The sequence below is a fragment of the Tinamus guttatus genome, unplaced genomic scaffold (genome assembly GCF_059628265.1).
Source record: "Tinamus guttatus ecotype Peru unplaced genomic scaffold, ASM5962826v1 Tinamus_guttatus_pri_ptg000649l, whole genome shotgun sequence".
Taxonomy (NCBI): Eukaryota; Metazoa; Chordata; class Aves; order Tinamiformes; family Tinamidae; genus Tinamus; species Tinamus guttatus.
Window position 1 is genome coordinate 1,372,777 of NW_028289183.1, and position 16,564 is coordinate 1,389,340.

At 55.9% G+C, this 16,564-nt stretch overlaps 3 protein-coding genes across 3 annotated transcripts; all 3 read right to left on the bottom strand.

Moving 5' to 3' along the window:
* Positions 1–1,271: 1,271 nt before the first annotated feature.
* On the bottom strand, positions 1,272–1,607 carry LOC148592034 (feather beta keratin-like). Its single transcript, XM_088535946.1, has one exon. The coding sequence runs from the start codon at positions 1,605–1,607 to the stop codon at positions 1,272–1,274; it is 336 nt and encodes a 111-aa protein (XP_088392072.1).
* Positions 1,608–8,894: 7,287 nt separating this feature from the next.
* LOC148592035 (feather beta keratin-like) lies at positions 8,895–9,230 on the bottom strand. Its single transcript, XM_088535940.1, has one exon. It carries the CDS (start codon positions 9,228–9,230, stop codon positions 8,895–8,897), a length of 336 nt encoding a protein of 111 aa, XP_088392066.1.
* Positions 9,231–12,775: 3,545 nt separating this feature from the next.
* On the bottom strand, positions 12,776–13,111 carry LOC148592036 (feather beta keratin-like). The gene has a single exon (XM_088535941.1). It carries the CDS (start codon positions 13,109–13,111, stop codon positions 12,776–12,778), a length of 336 nt encoding a protein of 111 aa, XP_088392067.1.
* Positions 13,112–16,564: the final 3,453 nt, after the last annotated feature.

Here is a 16,564-nt window from a genome sequence, read left to right on the forward strand (position 1 = left end):
TATGAGGGAAAAATAAGTGAGCTGGGCGTGTTTAGTCTGGAGAAAAGAAGGCTGAGAGGAGATTTGATTAACATGTTCAAGTACCTGAGGGGTGATATTAAGGAGGATGGGGCCAGGCCCTTCTCTGTGGTGGCCAGTGATAGGACAAGGGGATAACTCAAAACCCGCCTGGATGCCAGGCTGTGCCACGTGATCTAGGTGTCCCTGATGGAGCAGGGCAGGGTTGGACTAGATGATCGCTAGAGGTCCCTTCCAACCTCTATCATTCTGTGATTCTGTGAAGGCAATAGCATTTCTGAGAGATGGAAAGAAAGCCAAGGGGGTGAGGGATGGGATCATTGACACTATACATAAAGATGGCCAGGCATTACACATTCCAGCTCATGGAGATGTATCCTGCCCTGAGGAAAGTGATGCCCACCACGGACTCCCTTCCTTCTAAAACATGCTTCCATCAATCCGCACAGACAAAGGCCACCTCCCTGCAAAAGGAAAGAGCTCTGTAGCACCAGGGGCATTTTGCACTGTTCTATGAGGGGAATGTCAAGGTTCTAAACAATCCAAGTAGTCCTCAGGGATTCCGAATGGATAGGAAGGAAAAGAGAAAACTGTGCTTCCTGGAAAGTATAAATGGTTATAGTTTGACATAAAGCTTTCACTGCGGTAACAGGAAGGACACATTCTCACAAAGAGAAAAGGGTGGGGTTTCGAGCTCCCTTACATGTTAAACTCCCATTACATTCCATAATCTGAGGGGAGAAGGGCATCATGTAGCCTCCTCCGTAATGAGGCTGAGGTCTGAGATGAGAGGAGAAAGAGACGCCACACGCGTTCAGCTCTGTTGCAAAATGCCTTTATTGAGAATCAGAAGGAGGGGCAGAGTGTGGAAGATGCAAGCTGTACATTGCCAGGGATCTGAAAAGCCTGAGAATTCCTGTCGTCTCTGGGGAACTCAGCAGGCAGCGGCTGCTTGCTCTCCCCTTCCACGTGAAGGTGCTCGCATAGCGCTCGTTGCCTTTGGTGATATCCATCCCGTGAGGAGCCAGGCGTGGAAGAGGAGGTGTTTCAGGGGCAGCATGAGGGGAAGCAAAGCAAGAGGAAGGTGGAAGGAGGTGTGCTGGGAGGAGGCAGGAAGTGGGCGCAGGCATCTCCTTGCAGATGGAGGAGAGGGAGCTGGCCCCTCTGGAGACCGTGGTGGTGCTGTCCAGGCTGTCTCCAGGCCTTGTTTCAAGGCAGCTGGGGCTCACTCCCAGGCAGGCAATGGGGGGGCTTTAGCAGATCTGGTTGCCCCATCCATAGGACCCGCAGAGGCCAAGGCCACGGCCCCGGCCGGCCCAGCCAAAGCCGCCCAGCCCCAGGCCTCCTCCAGAAGCGATGGGCACGCTGGCAGCGCTGAGAGAGCTTCCCACGGCAGCTGAAGCGGTGGAGCCCACGGCTGTGCTCTGCGGGAAGGAGCTGAGGATTGGTCCCGGCAGGGTCACCAGCACTGGCGAGGGCTGGATCACAGTGCTGGAGTCAGCACAGCGCAGGACGCACGGCTCGTTGCAGCTGTTGGCCAGAGGGGCTGGGCCGCCGGTGGCTGGCAGGCAGGGGCTGTAGCACGCCATGTCTCCGGAGGGGAGGAGCGAGGAGCCTCTGCAACACAGAGCCCGGAGTGAGCGCAGGGCAGGAGCTGTGGCCCCGTTGCAGATGCCCAGCTCAGGTCCCCCATAGCAGGGAGGAGTGGGCACTGGGGAGCAGGCTCTGGCATGGGCAAGCGCCACCCAAGAGGGCTGTGTCCAGCAGCTGTGGCCTCAGGCTGTTATTTCCACAGGACACAGCGAAGTCCCTGCTCCTATCCAGGGTGCATAGGTCACGTCTCCGTGGTGCCATGGTGCCCTACCTCTGGAGACATCCCACCTATTAAGGGTGACCCACTTCAACCCTGCATTGGGCAGCTACAGTATCTGGGCAAGCTTTTCTTCTAGCCCACCTGCAGAAGCACTCTCCCTCGGGCAAAATCTCTGCCTGGCCTGCGCCTAGAAACTCTCTGCTCTAGGATAATTTAGGGAAGGGAAGAGAGCAGCAGGAGCATTCAGACTGCTGAGCAAGCCTAGAATACTGCCAGTGGAAGAGACAAGAAACACACCGAAGAGAGAGACTTACCAAGTTCTCTGAGGAGAGGAAGGTGCAAGAAGAGAATGCCGGAGCTGGAAGCTGCGCACCCTTTTTATACTGTGTCCCAAAGGCCTGAGGGGGCTGAAAATGGATGTGGACAGGAAGCACATTGAGCAGCAGTAATTTTGGCTTACAAAGCTGTGCTCTAGATGAAAGACACTGCTATTTGGTGTGGCGTGTTTGGCTCCTTTTTAATCCCAGGTAAGAGCAAAATGACTACTCGACGATTCATTAGGCTTGTCCCTTTGACCCATACTCCTCAGAGGTGTCAAGTTCCTTGTGTGGAAAGATTCCCCGGCCGTGCACTTGCTGCCCTCTGTGGTGAACGCAGCCACCACTCAGTGAGGCCCTGAGCTGTGGATCCTGGATGGAGCACCTGACAAGGTCCTTGTCTGCAAGTGGGGTGAGGTTGACGCAGCCAAGCACAAGAGACTTGAGGGCCAGGGAAGCCCTCAGAGCACAGACCAGCCTCTCTAGAGTGTGTGTGTCCCAGAGGGACATAGACTGGCTCTGTGGAACTTCCGATCCCGAGGAGTGATCGGAAGATACTGGCCAACCAGGGAGGCGCGAAACCCTGTTGTGTGTAGGGCTGTGCGCACTGAGGAGGCTATTGCTGAAGGTGGCTTTGTGTTCACCCCCAGGCTTGGTGCTTTCCTGCCAGTGAAGTGGATGTTCAAGGAGTGGAACACGTGTGTCCTGTGCGAGAGGCCCAAGTATCTCCTGTGGGAGGGACATGGCCATTGCCTTAGCAGGCTTGACATTTCATCTTAGTCACCTGAGTAAACGCAAGAACTCATGGAGGCATTGGGTAGTACTCGAGGCGTCTGCTGACAGACGCTTGAAAATTTGCCAGGAGCAAGTGGCTTGGTTGGCTTCAGTACATTCTTCTGCAAAAGGCGCGTGGCTGCGTTGCTGCGTGCGAGTTGTCCAGATCAGTGTCCCGCAGGGTCTGGCTTGTTTTCCCCTGGTCAGGGATGAAGTGGCCCTTTCAGGAGCTTTGTTGCTACCCTGTTGCCAGTGCTGTTAACATCACACTCCTCCACGTGGTGACTGCTTGAACTTGTCTCTTGAAAGACTTGCGTCTCCGGCCCGTGCTGTCCGAGGAAAGGCAAGTGCTAGGCAGACTTGCACCCCATGATATGGGTGCCCGCAACAAGACTTAGAAATAGAGGAAATTGTGAACAACGACGCACGAGCTGTGAGACTTGAAGAAGTATTTCTGAGTAGGAGCAGGCGTGTGCAGCCAGGAAGGAGCTTTCCTTGGGAAGCGGGCATCTAGAATAAAAGCCTTCTCTAAGAAAGCCTTGCTCGGGAAGACACTTGGTGGTCCTGCGAGGAAAGCATGACGATGGAGCGGACTAGTGACCTTCCCGCTGCCAGAGACCTTCCCTTAAAGCATTTCTACAACACAAGTAATGTCTGGGATGTGAGAATTGTAGTCGAACACATGGTTAGATGGTGGTTCTTGCTGGCAAGGCTGTCCAAATCCTACTTGCAAGGAGCTCTGCTCCTTCCTAGCATTTGAATCTTAATGGTATTAGGAAAATGACCTCAGCTGACACCTCCATCTTTTCCCTGGCTCTTGTCTCTCCTTTGCCATTGCTCAGAGAGCTTCTCATGGGGCCTGGCTCTCTCACAAGCATTGCACTGCAGCACTTACCCTGAGCTGTGCCTTGTGCTGTCCTGGAGAGCAAACGGCACCAGGACTTGGTGGGCCACCAGCCACAGAAGACTGTGCCCTGGCTTCATCCCTCTTTTGCTGCTTTGTGGGCCTGTGAGTGTGTTCATCCTGCCTGAACCTGCCTGGGTAAGGTGTGATTGGGTACATGCAACAGGAAGGGTGCTGCTGTGGAAGATCCAGGAGGTGGTGGCAAGTCATGATGTGTAGTGCTGGTGTGCAGAGCTGAGGAGGAAACTTTTCAGTTTGCCTCTTCTTTTGGGGAGCAACAGCCACATTTTCCTTGGACAGGCCGGGAGTTGGAAGGGGCTTGGAAGTTGGCTGCTACTTCCAAGGGCTGCATTGCTTGTCTCAGTGGTGCCACTGCTTCCAGCAGGAGCTCTCCACAGGAGTGGGTCAAGGCAGTGATGAGGGATGAACCTTGAAAGGCCACGCTCAGCAGCGCAACCACCTTGCGTAGCATGGCCTAGCAGGCAGGGGTGAGGAAGAGTTGGCTCCTGTATGTTCCTTTAGTGCTGCTGGGGAGCAGGAATGACTCCTCCTCATAGGGGAGGAAAGGGAGGAGGATTTGCAGCTCCCTTCTTTGCCAGCACCTCTCACCATGAGGAGTTTGAAGATTGAGAGGAGAGGAGAAAGAGACGCCACACGCGTGCACCTCTGTTGCACAATGCCTTTATTGAGAATCAGAAGGAGGGGCAGAGCGTGGAAGATGCAAGCTGTATGTTGCCAGGGATGTGAAAGGCCTGAGCATTGCTGTTGTCCCTGGCGAGCTCGGCAGGCAGCGGCTGCTTGCTCTCCCCTTCCTCGTGAAGGTGCTCGCATAGCGCTCGTTGCCTTTGGTGATGTCCATCCCGCGAGGAGCCAGGCGTGGAAGAGGAGGTGTTTCAGGGGCATCATGAGGTGAAGCAAAGCAAGAGGAAGGTGGAAGGAGGTGTGCTGGGAGGAGGCAGGAAGTGGGCGCAGGCGCCTCCTTGCAGCTGGAGGGGTGAGAGCTGGGCCCCTCTGGAGGCCGTGGTGGTGCTGTCCAGGCTGTCTCCAGGCCTTGTTTCAAGGCAGCTGGGGCTTACTCCCAGGCAGGCAATGGGGGGCCTTTAGCAGATCTGGTTGCCCCATCCATAGGACCCCCAGAGGCCAAGGCCACGGCCACGGCCCCGGCCGGCCCAGCCAAAGCCGCCCAGACCCAGGGCGCCTCCAGAAGCGATGGGCACGCTGGCAGCGCTGAGAGAGCTTCCCACGGCAGCTGAAGCGGTGGAGCCCACGGCTGTGCTCTGCGGGAAGGAGCTGAGGATTGGTCCCGGCAGGGTCACCAGCACTGGCGAGGGCTGGATCACAACACTGGAGTCAGCACAGCGCAGGACGCACGGCTCGTTGCAGCTGTTGGCCAGAGGGGCTGGGCCGCCGGTGGCTGGCAGGCAGGGGCTGTAGCACGCCATGTCTCCGGAGGGGAGGAGCGAGGAGCCTCTGTAACACAGAGCCCGGAGTGAGCGCAGGGCAGGAGCTGTGGCCCTGTTGCAGATGCCCAGCTCGGGTTCTGCATAGCAGGTAAGAGTGGGCACTGGGGAGCAGGCTCTGGCATGGGCAAGCGCCACCCAAGAGGGCTGTGTCCAGCAGCTGTGGCCTCGGGCTGTTGTTTCCGCAGGAAATAGCTGAGTTCCTGCTCCTATCCAGGGTGCCTAGGTCACATCTCCGTGGGACCCACCCTCCAGAGACATCCCACCCATTAGGGGTGACCCACTTCAACCCTGCATTGGGCAGCTACAGTATCTGGGCAAGCTTTTCTTCTAGCCCACCTGTAGAAGCACTCCCTCTTGGGCAAAGCTCTCTGCCTGGCCTGCACCTAGAAACTCTCTGCTCTAGGATCATTTAGGGAAGGGAAGAGAGCAGCAGGAGCATTGAGACTTCTGAGCAAGCCTAGAATTCTGCCAGTGGAAGAGACAAGAGACACACCGAAGAGAGAGACTTACCAAGTTCTCTGAGGAGAGGAAGGTGCAAGAAGAGAATGCCGGAGCTGGAAGCTGCGCACCCTTTTTATACTGTGTCCCAAAGGCCTGAGGGGGCTGAAAATGGATGTGGACAGGAAGCCCATTGAGCAGCAGTAATTTTGGCTTACAAAGCTGTGCTCAAGATGAAAGACACTGATATTTGACATGGCATGTTGGACTCCTTTTTAATCCCAGGTAAGAGCAAAATGACTACTCAACGATTCATTAGGCTTGTCCCTTTGACCCATACTCCTCAGAGGTGTCAAGTTCCTTGTGTGAAAAGACTCCTAGGCCATGCGCTTGCTGCCCTCTGTGGTGAACACAGCCACCACTCAGTGAGGCCCTGAGCTGTGGATCCTGGATGGAGCACCTGGCAAGGTCCTTGTCTGCAAATGGGGTGAGGTTGACGCAGCAAAGCACAAGTGACTTGAGGGCCGGGGAAGCCCTCAGAGCACAGACCAGCCTCTCTAGAGTGTGCATCCCTCAGAGAGATGCAGACTGGCTCTGTGGGACCTCCGCTCCCGAGGAGTGATCAGAAGATATTGGCCAGCCAGGGAGGCACAACACCCTGTTGTGTGCAGGGCTGTGGGCACTGAGGAGGCTGTTGCAGGAGGTGGCGTTTTGTTCACCCCCAGCCTTGGTGCTTTCCTGCCAGTGAAGTGGATGTCCAAGGATTGGAGCGCGTGTGTCCTGTGCGAGAGGCCCAAGTATCTCCTGTGGGAAGGACATGGCCATTGCCTTAGCAGTCTTGCCCTGTCGTGTTAGTCACCTGAGTAAACGCAAGAGCTCATGGAGGCAGTGGTTAGCACTCGGGACGTCTGCTGAGAGATGCCTGCATATGTGCCAGGAGCAAGTGACTTTGTTGGCTTCAGCACATTCTTCTGCAATAGGCGCGTGGCTGTGTTGCTGCTTGCTGGTTGTCCAGGTCAGTGCCCCTCAGGGTCTGGCTTGTTTTCCCCTGGTCAGGGATGGAGTGGCCCTTTCAGGAGCTTTGAATTGCAAGGTGGTGCCAGAGCATCTTGCAGCTGACTCACTCAGGAGGACCCAGTGTGTGGAGGACCTGTGGGAATATCAGCTGCCCTTCACTGTACTTCATCCAAATGCTAGCATGAGGGCCATGGGGGAAATGCACTAAACTGTGTAGGGGACCCACCAGTCAACTTGCTGTGCAGCATCGCACAGAAATGCAGTTGTTCCTACCCTGTTGCCAATGCTGTTACCGTCAGGCTCTACCACGTGGTGACTGCTTGAACTGGTCTCTTGAAAGACTTGTGTCTGCGGCCCGTGCTGTCCGAGGAAAGGCAAGTGCTAGGCAGACTTGCACCCCATGATATGGGTGCCCGCAGCAAGTCTTAGAAGTGAAGCGACTTATGCACCCCTATGCACAGGCTGTGGGACTTAAAGAAGGAGAATTTCTGAGTGGGAGCAGGCGTGTGCAGCCAGGAAGGATCTTCTCTTGGGAAGCGGGCACATAGAAAAGAAGCCTTCTCTAAAAAAGCCTTTCTCGGGAAGACACTTAGTGGTCCTGCGAGGAAAGCATGACAAGGGAGTGGACTCATGACATCCCGCTGCCAGAGACCTTCCCTTAAAGCACTTCTAGAACACAAGTTATTAAGCAACGCATGACAACAGAGCGTGCTCATCACATTGCAGCTGTCAGAGGCCTTTTGTTAAAGCATTTCTGCAACACACTTATGTCTGTGACTTGAGAATTGTAGTCAAACACATGGCCAGATTGTGGTTCCTATTGGAAAGCCTGTCCAAATCCTACCTGCAAGGACCTCTGCTCCTTCCCAGTGTGTGTGTGTGAGAGTTTATGGTGTCAGGGAGAAGATCTTAGCTGATACCTCCATCTTTTCAATTGCTCTTGCCTGTCATATACTAAAGCTCAGAGAGCTTCTCACGGGGCATGGCTCTCTCACAAGCATTGCACTGCAGCACCTGGCCTGTGTTGTGCAGTGGGTGGTCCTGGAGAGCAGATGGCGCCAGGACTTGGTGGGCCACCAGCCACAGAAGACACTGCCCTTCGTCCATCCCTATTTTCCTGCTTTGTGGCCATGTCAGTGTGCTCCATCCTGCCTGAACCTGCCCGGCTAATCTGTGCCTGGATACATGCAAAGGGAAGGGTGCTGCTGCAGAAAGGCCAGGAAGCGGGGACAAGTCATGAGCTGTAGTGCTGGTGTGCAGGGCTGAGGAGAAAACCTTTCAGTTTGCCTCTTCTTTTGGGGAGCAACAGCCACATTTTCCTTGGACAGGCAGGGAGTTGGAAGGGGCTTGGAAGTTGGCTACTGCCTCCAAGGGCTGTGTTGCTTGTCTCAGTTGTGCCACTGCTTCCAGTAGGAGCTCTCCACAGGAGTGGGTCAAGGTGGTGTTGAGGGGTGAACCTTAACAGGCCACGCTCAGCAGGGCAGCCACCTTGCGCAGCATGGCCTAGCAAGGCAGGGGCGAGGAAGAGTTGGCTCCTGTAGGTTCTCTTGGTGCTGCTGGAGGAGCAGGAAGGACTTCCCACATGGGGGAGGAAAGAGAGGAGGATTTTCAGCTCCCTTTAGTGGCAGGACCTCTCATGCGAGCCCAGAGATTATCCTGTACAAGAGAAGGTTGAGGATTGAGAGGACAGGAAAAAGAGATGCCACACGCATGCAGCTCTGTTGCAAAATGCCTTTATTGAGAATCAGAAGGAGGGGCAGAGCGTGGAAGATGCAAGCTGTATGTTGCCAGGGATCTGAAAGGCCTGAGAATTCGTCATCCCTGGGGAGCTCAGCAGGCAGCGGCTGCTTGCTCTCCCCTTCCTCGTGAAGGTGCTCGCATAGCGCTCGTTGCCTTTGGTGATGTCCATCCCCAGAGGAGCCAGGCTTGGAAGAGGAGGTATTTCAGGGGCAGCATGAGGTGAAGCAAAGCAAGAGGAAGATGGAAGAAGGTGTGCTGGGAGGAGGTAGGAAGTGGGTGCAGGCGCCTCCTTGTAGCTGGAGGAGTGGGAGCTGGGCCCCTCTGGAGGCCCTGGTGTTGCTGTCCAGGCAGTCTCCAGGCCTTGTTTCAAGGCAGCTGGGGCTCACTCCTAGGCAGGCAATGGGGGGGCTTTAGCAGATCTGGTTGCCCCATCCATAGGACCCCCAGAGGCCAAGGCCACGGCCCCGGCCGGCCCAGCCAAAGCCGCCCAGACCCAGGGCGCCTCCAGAAGCGATGGGCACGCTGGCAGCGCTGAGAGAGCTTCCCACGGCAGCTGAAGCGGTGGAGCCCACGGCTGTGCTCTGCGGGAAGGAGCTGAGGATTGGTCCCGGCAGGGTCACCAGCACTGGCGAGGGCTGGATGGCAACGCTGGAGTCAGCACAGCGCAGGACGCACGGCTCGTTGCAGCTGTTGGCCAGAGGGGCTGGGCCGCAGGTGGCTGGCAGGCAGGGGCTGTAGCACGCCATGTCTCCGGAGGGAAGGAGCGAGGAGCCTCTGCAACACAGAGCCCGGAGTGAGCGCAGGGCAGGAGCTGTGGCCCCGTTGCAGATGCCCAGCTCGAGTTCTGCATAGCAGGTAAGAGTGGGCACTGGGGAGCAGGCTCTGAGATGGGCAAGCGCCACCCAAGAGGGCTGTGTCCAGCAGCTGTGGTCTCGGGCTGCTGTTTCCGCAGGACACAGCGGAGTCCCTGCTCCTGTCCAGGGTGCATAGGTCACGTCTCCATGGTGCCATGGTGCCCTGCCTCTGGAGACATCCCACCTATTAAGGGTGACTCGCTACAATCCTGCATTGGGCAGCTACAGTATCTGGGCAAGCTTTTCTTCTAGCCCGCCTGCAGAAGAACTCCCCTTGGGCAAAATCTCTGCCTGGCCTGCGCCTAGAAAGTCTCTGCTCTAGGATCATTTGGGGAAGGGAAGAGAGCAGCAGGAGTATTCAGACTTCTGAGCAAGCCTAGAATTCTGCCAGTGGAAGAGACAAGAGACACACCGAAGAGAGAGACTTACCAAGTTCTCTGAGGAGAGGAAGGTGCAAGAAGAGAATGCAGGAGCTGGGAGCTGCGCACCCTTTTTATACTGTGTCTCAAAGGCCTGAGGGGGCTGAAAACGGATGTGGACAGGAAGCAATTTGAGCAACAGTAATTTTGGCCTGCAAAGCTGTGCTCTAGATGAAAGACACTGCTATTTGGCGTGGCGTGTTGGACTCCTTTTTAATCCCAGTTAAGAGCAAAATGACTACTCGACGAGTCATTAGGCTTGTCCCTTTGACCCATACTCCCTAGAGGTGTCAAGTTCCTTGTGCAGAAAGACTCCTAGGCCATGCACTTGCTGCCCCCTGTGGTGAACACGGCCACCACTCAGTGAGGCCCTGAGCTGTGGATCCTGGATGGAGCGCCTGGCAAGGTCCTTGTCTGCAAATGGGGTGAGGTTGACGCAGCCAAGCACAAGAGACTTGAGGGCCGGGGAAGCCCTCAGAGCACAGACCAGTCTCTCTAGAGTGTGCATCCCTCAGAGAGATGCAGACTGGCTCTGTGGAACCTCCGATCCCCAGGAGTGATCAGAAGTTATTGGCCAACCAGGTAGGCGCAAACCCTGTTGTGTGTAGGGCTGTGGGTGCTGAGGGGGCTATTGCTGGAGGTGGCTTTGTGTTCACTCCCAGCCTTGGTGCTTTCCTGCCAGTGAAGTGGATGTCCAAAGAGTGGAGCACATGTGTCCTGTGTGAGAGGCCCAAGTATCTCCTGTGGAAAGGACATGGCCATTGCTTTAGCAGGCTTGCCCTGTCATCTTAGTCACCTGAATAAACCCAAGAGCTCATGGAGGCATTGGAGAGCACTCGAGACGTCTGATGAGGGATGCCTAGAAGTGTGCCAGGAGCAAGTGGCTTTGTTGGCTTCAGCACATTCTTCTGCAAAAGGCGCATGGCTGCGTTGCTACGTGCGGGTTGTCCAGGTCAGTGCCCCTCAGGGTCTGGCTTGTTTTCCCCTGGTCAGGGAAGGAGTGGTCCTTTCGGGAGCTTTGAATTGCAAGGTGATGCCAGAGCATCTTGCAGCTGACTCACTCAGGAGGACCCAGTGTGTGGAGGACCTGTGGGAATGTCAGCCTCCCCTCACTGCACCTCATCCATGCACTAGCATGAGGGCCATGAGGGAAATGGACTAAACTGTGTACGGGACCCTGCAGTCAAATCATTGTGCGCCATCGCACAGAAATGCAGTTGTTGCTACCCTGTTGCCAGTGCTGTTAACATCACACTCCGCCACGTGGTGACTGCTAGAACTGGTCTCTTGAAAGACTTGCGTCTCCGGCCCGTGCTGTCCGAGGAAAGGCAAGTGCTAGGCAGACTTGCACCCCATGATATGGGTGCCCGCAGCAAGTCTTAGAAGTGAAGCAACTAATGCACCCCGATGCACAGGCTGTGGGACTTAAAGAAGGAGAATTTCTGAGTGGGAGCAGGCGTGTGCAGCCAGGAAGGATCTTCTCTTGGGAAGCAGGCACATAGAAAAGAAGCCTTCGCCAGGAAAGCCTTGCTCGGGAAGACACTTTGTGACAATGCGAGGAAAGCATGACAAGGGAGCGGACTTGTGACCTTCCCGCTGCCAGAGACCTTCCCTTAAAGCATTTCTACAACCCAAGTAATGTCTTGGACGTGAGAATTGTAATTTGACATATGGTTAGATGTTGGTTCTTGCTGGCAAGGCTGTCCAAATCGTACTTGCAAGGAGCTCTGCTCCTTCCTAGCGTTTGAAGCTTCATGGTGTCGGGAAGATGACCTCAGCTGACACGTCCATCTTTTCCCTGGCTCTTGTCTCTCCTTTGCCATTGCTCAGAGAGCTTCTCATGGGGCCTGGCTCTCTCACAAGCATTGCACTGCCGTGCTTAGCCTGAGCTGTGCCTTGTGCGGTCCTGGAGAGCAAACGGCACCAGGACTTGGTGGGCCACCAGCCACAGAAGACGGTGCCCTGGCTTCATCCCTCTTTTGCTGCTTTGTGGGCCTGTGAGTGTGCTCCATCCTGCCTGAACCTGCCAGGGTAAGGTGAGACTGGATAAATGCAACAGGAAGGGTGCTGCTGTGGAAGTGCCAAGAGGCGGTGACAAGTCATGATGTGTAGTGCTGGTGTGCAGGGCTGAGGAGGACACCTTTCAGTTTGCCTCTTCTTTTGGGGAGCAACAGCCACATTTTCCTTGGACAGGCAGGGAGTTGGAAGGGACTTGGAAGTTGGCTGCTACTTCCAAGGGCTGCATTGCTTGTCTCAGTTGTGCCACTGCTTCCAGCAGGAGCTCTCCACAGGAGTGGGTCAAGGCAGTGATGAGGGATGAGCCTTGACAGGCCACGCCCAGCAGGGCTGCAAGGCCTAGCAGGCAGGGGCAAGGAAGAGCTGCCTCCTGCAGTTTCCCTTGGTGCTGCCGGGGGAGCAGGAAGGACTCTGCACATGGGGGAGGAAAGGGAGGAGGACTTGCAGCTACCTTTGTTGGGAGCACCTCTCACATGAGCCCGGAGATCATCCTGTCCTCCTCTCCATGAGGACCTTGAGGATTGAGGGGAGAGGAGAAAGAAACGCCACACACGTGCAGCTCTGTTGCACAATGCCTTTATTGAGAATCAGAAGGAGAGGCAGATCGTGTAAGATGCAAGCTGTACGTTGCGAGGGATCTGAAAGGCCTGAGCATTGCTGCTGTCCCTAGGGAGCTCAGCAGTCGGCGGATGCTTGCTCTCCCCTTCCTCATGAAGGTGCTCGCATAGCGCTCGTTGCTCGTTGCCTTTGGTGATGTCCATCCCCGGAGGAGCCAGGCATGGAAGAGGAGATGTTTCAGGGGCAGCATGAGGTGAAGCAAAGCAAGAGGAAGGTGGAAGGAGGTGTGCTGGGAGGAGGCAGGAAGTGGGCACAGGAGCCTCCTTGTAGCTGGAGGGGTGGCAGGTGGGCCCCTCTAGAGGCCCTGGTCTTGCTGTCCAGGCTGTCTCCAGGCCTTGTTTCAAGGCAGCTGGGGCTCACTCCTAGGCAGGCAATGGGGGGGCTTTAGCAGATCTGGTTGCCCCATCCATAGGACCCCCAGAGGCCAAGGCCACGGCCACGGCCAGCCCAGCCAAAGCCGCCCAGACCCAGGCCTCCTCCAGAAGCGATGGGCACGCTGGCAGCGCTGAGAGAGCTTCCCACGGCAGCTGAAGCGGTGGAACCCACGGCTGTGCTCTGCGGGAAGGAGCTGAGGATTGGTCCCGGCAGGGTCACCAGCACTGGCGAGGGCTGGATGGCAACGCTGGAGTCAGCACAGCGCAGGACGCACGGCTCGTTGCAGCTGTTGGCCAGAGGGGCTGGGCCGCAGGTGGCTGGCAGGCAGGGGCTGTAGCACGCCATGTCTCCGGAGGGAAGGAGCGAGGAGCCTCTGCAACACAGAGCCCGGAGTGAGCGCAGGGCAGGAGCTGTGGCCCCGTTGCAGATGCCCAGCTCGGGTTCTGCATAGCAGGTAAGAGTGGGCATTGGGGAGCAGGCTCTGGGATGGGCAAGCGCCACCCAAGAGGGCTGTGTCCAGCAGCTGTGGTCTCGGGCTGCTGTTTCCGCAGGACACAGCGGAGTCCCTGCTCCTATCCAGGGTGCATAGGTCACGTCTCCGTGGTGCCATGCTGCCCTACCTCTGGAGACATCCCACCTATTAAGGGTGACCCACTTCAACCCTGCATTGGGCAGCTACAGTATCTGGGCAAGCTTTTCTTCTAGCCCACCTGCAGAAGAACTCTCCCTTGGGCAAAATCTCTGCCTGGCCTGCGCCTAGAAACTCTCTGCTCTAGGATCATTTAGGGAAGGGAAGAGAGCAGCAGGAGCATTCAGACTGCTGAGCAAGCCTAGAATACTGCCAGTGGAAGAGACAAGAAACACACCGAAGAGAGAGACTTACCAAGTTCTCTGAGGAGAGGAAGGTGCAAGAAGAGAATGCAGGAGCTGCTGTTTCCGCAGGACACAGCGGAGTCCCTGCTCCTATTCAGGGTGCATAGGTCACGTCTCCGTGGTGCCATGGTGCCCTACCTCTGGAGACATCCCACCTATTAAGGGTGACCCACTTCAACCCTGCATTGGGCAGCTACAGTATCTGGGCAAGCTTTTCTTCTAGCCCACCTGCAGAAGAACTCTCCCTTGGGCAAAATCTCTGCCTGGCCTGCGCCTAGAATCTCTCTGCTCTAGGATCATTTAGGGAAGGGAAGAGAGCAGCAGGAGCATTCAGACTGCTGAGCAAGCCTAGAATTCTGCCAGTGGAAGAGACAAGAAACACACCGAAGAGAGAGACTTACCAAGTTCTCTGAGGAGAGGAAGGTGCAAGAAGAGAATGCAGGAGCTAGGACCTGCGCACCCTTTTATACTGTGTCTCAAAGGCCTGAGGGGGTTGAAAAGGGATGTGGACAGGAAGCACGTTGAGCAACAGTAATTTTGGCTTACAAAGCTGTTCTCTAGATGAAAGACACTGCTATTTGGCGTGGCGTGCTGGGCTCCTTTTTAATCCCAGGTAAGAGCAAAATGACTACTCGACGAGTCATTAGGCTTGTCCCTTTGACCCATACTCCCTAGAGGTGTCAAGTTCCTTGTGTGGAAAGACTCCTAGGCCATGCGCTTGCTGCCCCCTGTGGTGAACACGGCCACCACTCAGTGAGGCCCTGAGCTGTGGATCCTGGGTGGAGCACCTGGCAAGGTCCTTGTCTGCAAGTGGGGTGAGGTTGACGCAGCCAAGCACAAGAGACTTGAGGGCCGGGGAAGCCCTCAGAGCACAGACCAGCCTCTCTAGAGTGTGCATGTCCCAGAAGGACACAGACTGGCTCTGTGGAACCTCCGATCCCCAGGAGCGATCGGAAGATACTGGCCAACCAGGGAGGCGCAAAACCCTGTTGTGTGCAGGGCTGTGGGCACTGAGGAGGCTGTTGCAGGAGGTGGCGTTTTGTTCACCCCCAGCCTTGGTGCTTTCCTGCCAGTGAAGTGGATGTCCAAGGATTGGAGCGCGTGTGTCCTGTGCGAGAGGCCCAAGTATCTCCTGTGGGAAGGACATGGCCATTGCCTTAGCAGTCTTGCCCTGTCGTGTTAGTCACCTGAGTAAACGCAAGAGCTCATGGAGGCAGTGGTTAGCACTCGGGACATCTGCTGAGAGATGCCTGCATATATGCCAGGAGCAAGTGACTTTGTTGGCTTCAGCACATTCTTCTGCAAAAGGCGCGTGGCTGTGTTGCTGCTTGCTGGTTGTCCAGGTCAGTGCCCCGCAGGGTCTGTCTTGTTTTCCCCTGGTCAGGGATGGAGTGGCCCTTTCAGGAGCTTTGAATTGCAAGGTGGTGCCAGAGCATCTTGCAGCTGACTCACTCAGGAGGACCCAGTGTGTGGAGGACCTGTGGGAATATCAGCTGCCCTTCACTGTACTTCATCCAAATGGTAGCATGAGGGCCATGGGGGATGAGGGCCATGGGGGAAATGGACTAAACTGGGTACGGGACCCACCAGTCCACTCGTTGTGCACCATCGCACAGAAATACAGCTGTTGCTACCCTGTTGCCAATGCTGTTAGCATCACATTCCGCCACGTGGTGACTGCTAGAACTGGTCTCTTGAAAGACTTGCGTCTCCGGCCCGTGCTGTCCAAGGAAAAGCAAGTGCTAGGCAGACTTGCACCCCATGATATGGGTGCCCGCAACAAGTCTTAGAAATAGAGGAAATTGTGAACAACGACGCACGAGCTGTGAGACTTGAAGAAGAAGTATTTCTGAGTAGGAGCAGGCATGTGCAGCCAGGAAGGAGCTTTCCTTGGGAAGCGGGCATCTAGAATAAAAGCCTTCTCTAAGAAAGCCTTGCTCGGGAAGACACTTGGTGGTCCTGCGAAGAAAGCATGACGATGGAGCGGACTCGTGACCTTCCCTCTGCCAGAGACCTTCCCTTAAAGCATTTCTGCAACACAAGTAATGTCTGGAATGTGAGAATTGTAGTCAGACACATGGTTAGATGGTGGTTCTTGCTGGCAAGGCTTTCCAAATCCTACTTGCAAGGAGCTCTGCTCCTTCCTAGCGTTTGAAGCTTCATGGTGTCGGGAAGATGACCTCAGCTGACACGTCCATCTTTTCCCTGGCTCTTGTCTCTCCTTTGCCATTGCTCAGAGAGCTTCTCATGGGGCCTGGCTCTCTCACAAGCATTGCACTGCAGCACTTACCCTGAGCTGTGCCTTGTGCGGTCCTGGAGAGCAAACGGCACCAGGACTTGGTGGGCCACCAGCCACAGAAGACGGTGCCCTGGCTTCATCCCTCTTTTGCTGCTTTGTGGGCCTGTGAGTGTGCTCCATCCTGCCTGAACCTGCCTGGGTAAGGTGTGATTGGGTACATGCAACAGGAATGGTGCTGCTGTGGAAGAGCCAGGAGGCTGTGACAAGTCATGATGTGTAGTGCTGGTGTGCAGGGCTGAGGAGGACACCTTTCAGTTTGCCTCTTCTTTTGGGGAGCAGCAGCCACATTTTCCTTGGACAGGCCGGGAGTTGGAAGGGGCTTGGAAGTTGGCTGCTACTTCCAAGGGCTGCATTGCTTGTCTCAGTTGTGCCACTGCTTCCAGCAGGAGCTCTCCACAGGAGTGGGTCAAGGCAGTGATGAGGGATGAGCCTTGACAGGCCACGCCCAGCAGGGCTGCAAGGCCTAGCAGGCAGGGGCAAGGAAGAGCTGCCTCCTGCAGTTTCCCTTGGTGCTGCCGGGGGAGCAGGAAGGACTCTGCACATGGGGGAGGAAAGGGAGGAGGACTTGCAGCTCCCTTTCTGTCAGCACCTCTTCCCATGAGGAGCTTGAGGATTGAGAGGAGAAA

What these genes read in the sequence shown, in the direction of transcription:
- LOC148592034 (XM_088535946.1), bottom strand. Translation starts at nt 1,607, where the DNA reads ATGGCGTGCTACAGCCCCTGCCTGCCAGCCACCGGCGGCCCAGCCCCT.
- LOC148592035 (XM_088535940.1), bottom strand. Translation starts at nt 9,230, where the DNA reads ATGGCGTGCTACAGCCCCTGCCTGCCAGCCACCTGCGGCCCAGCCCCT.
- LOC148592036 (XM_088535941.1), bottom strand. Translation starts at nt 13,111, where the DNA reads ATGGCGTGCTACAGCCCCTGCCTGCCAGCCACCTGCGGCCCAGCCCCT.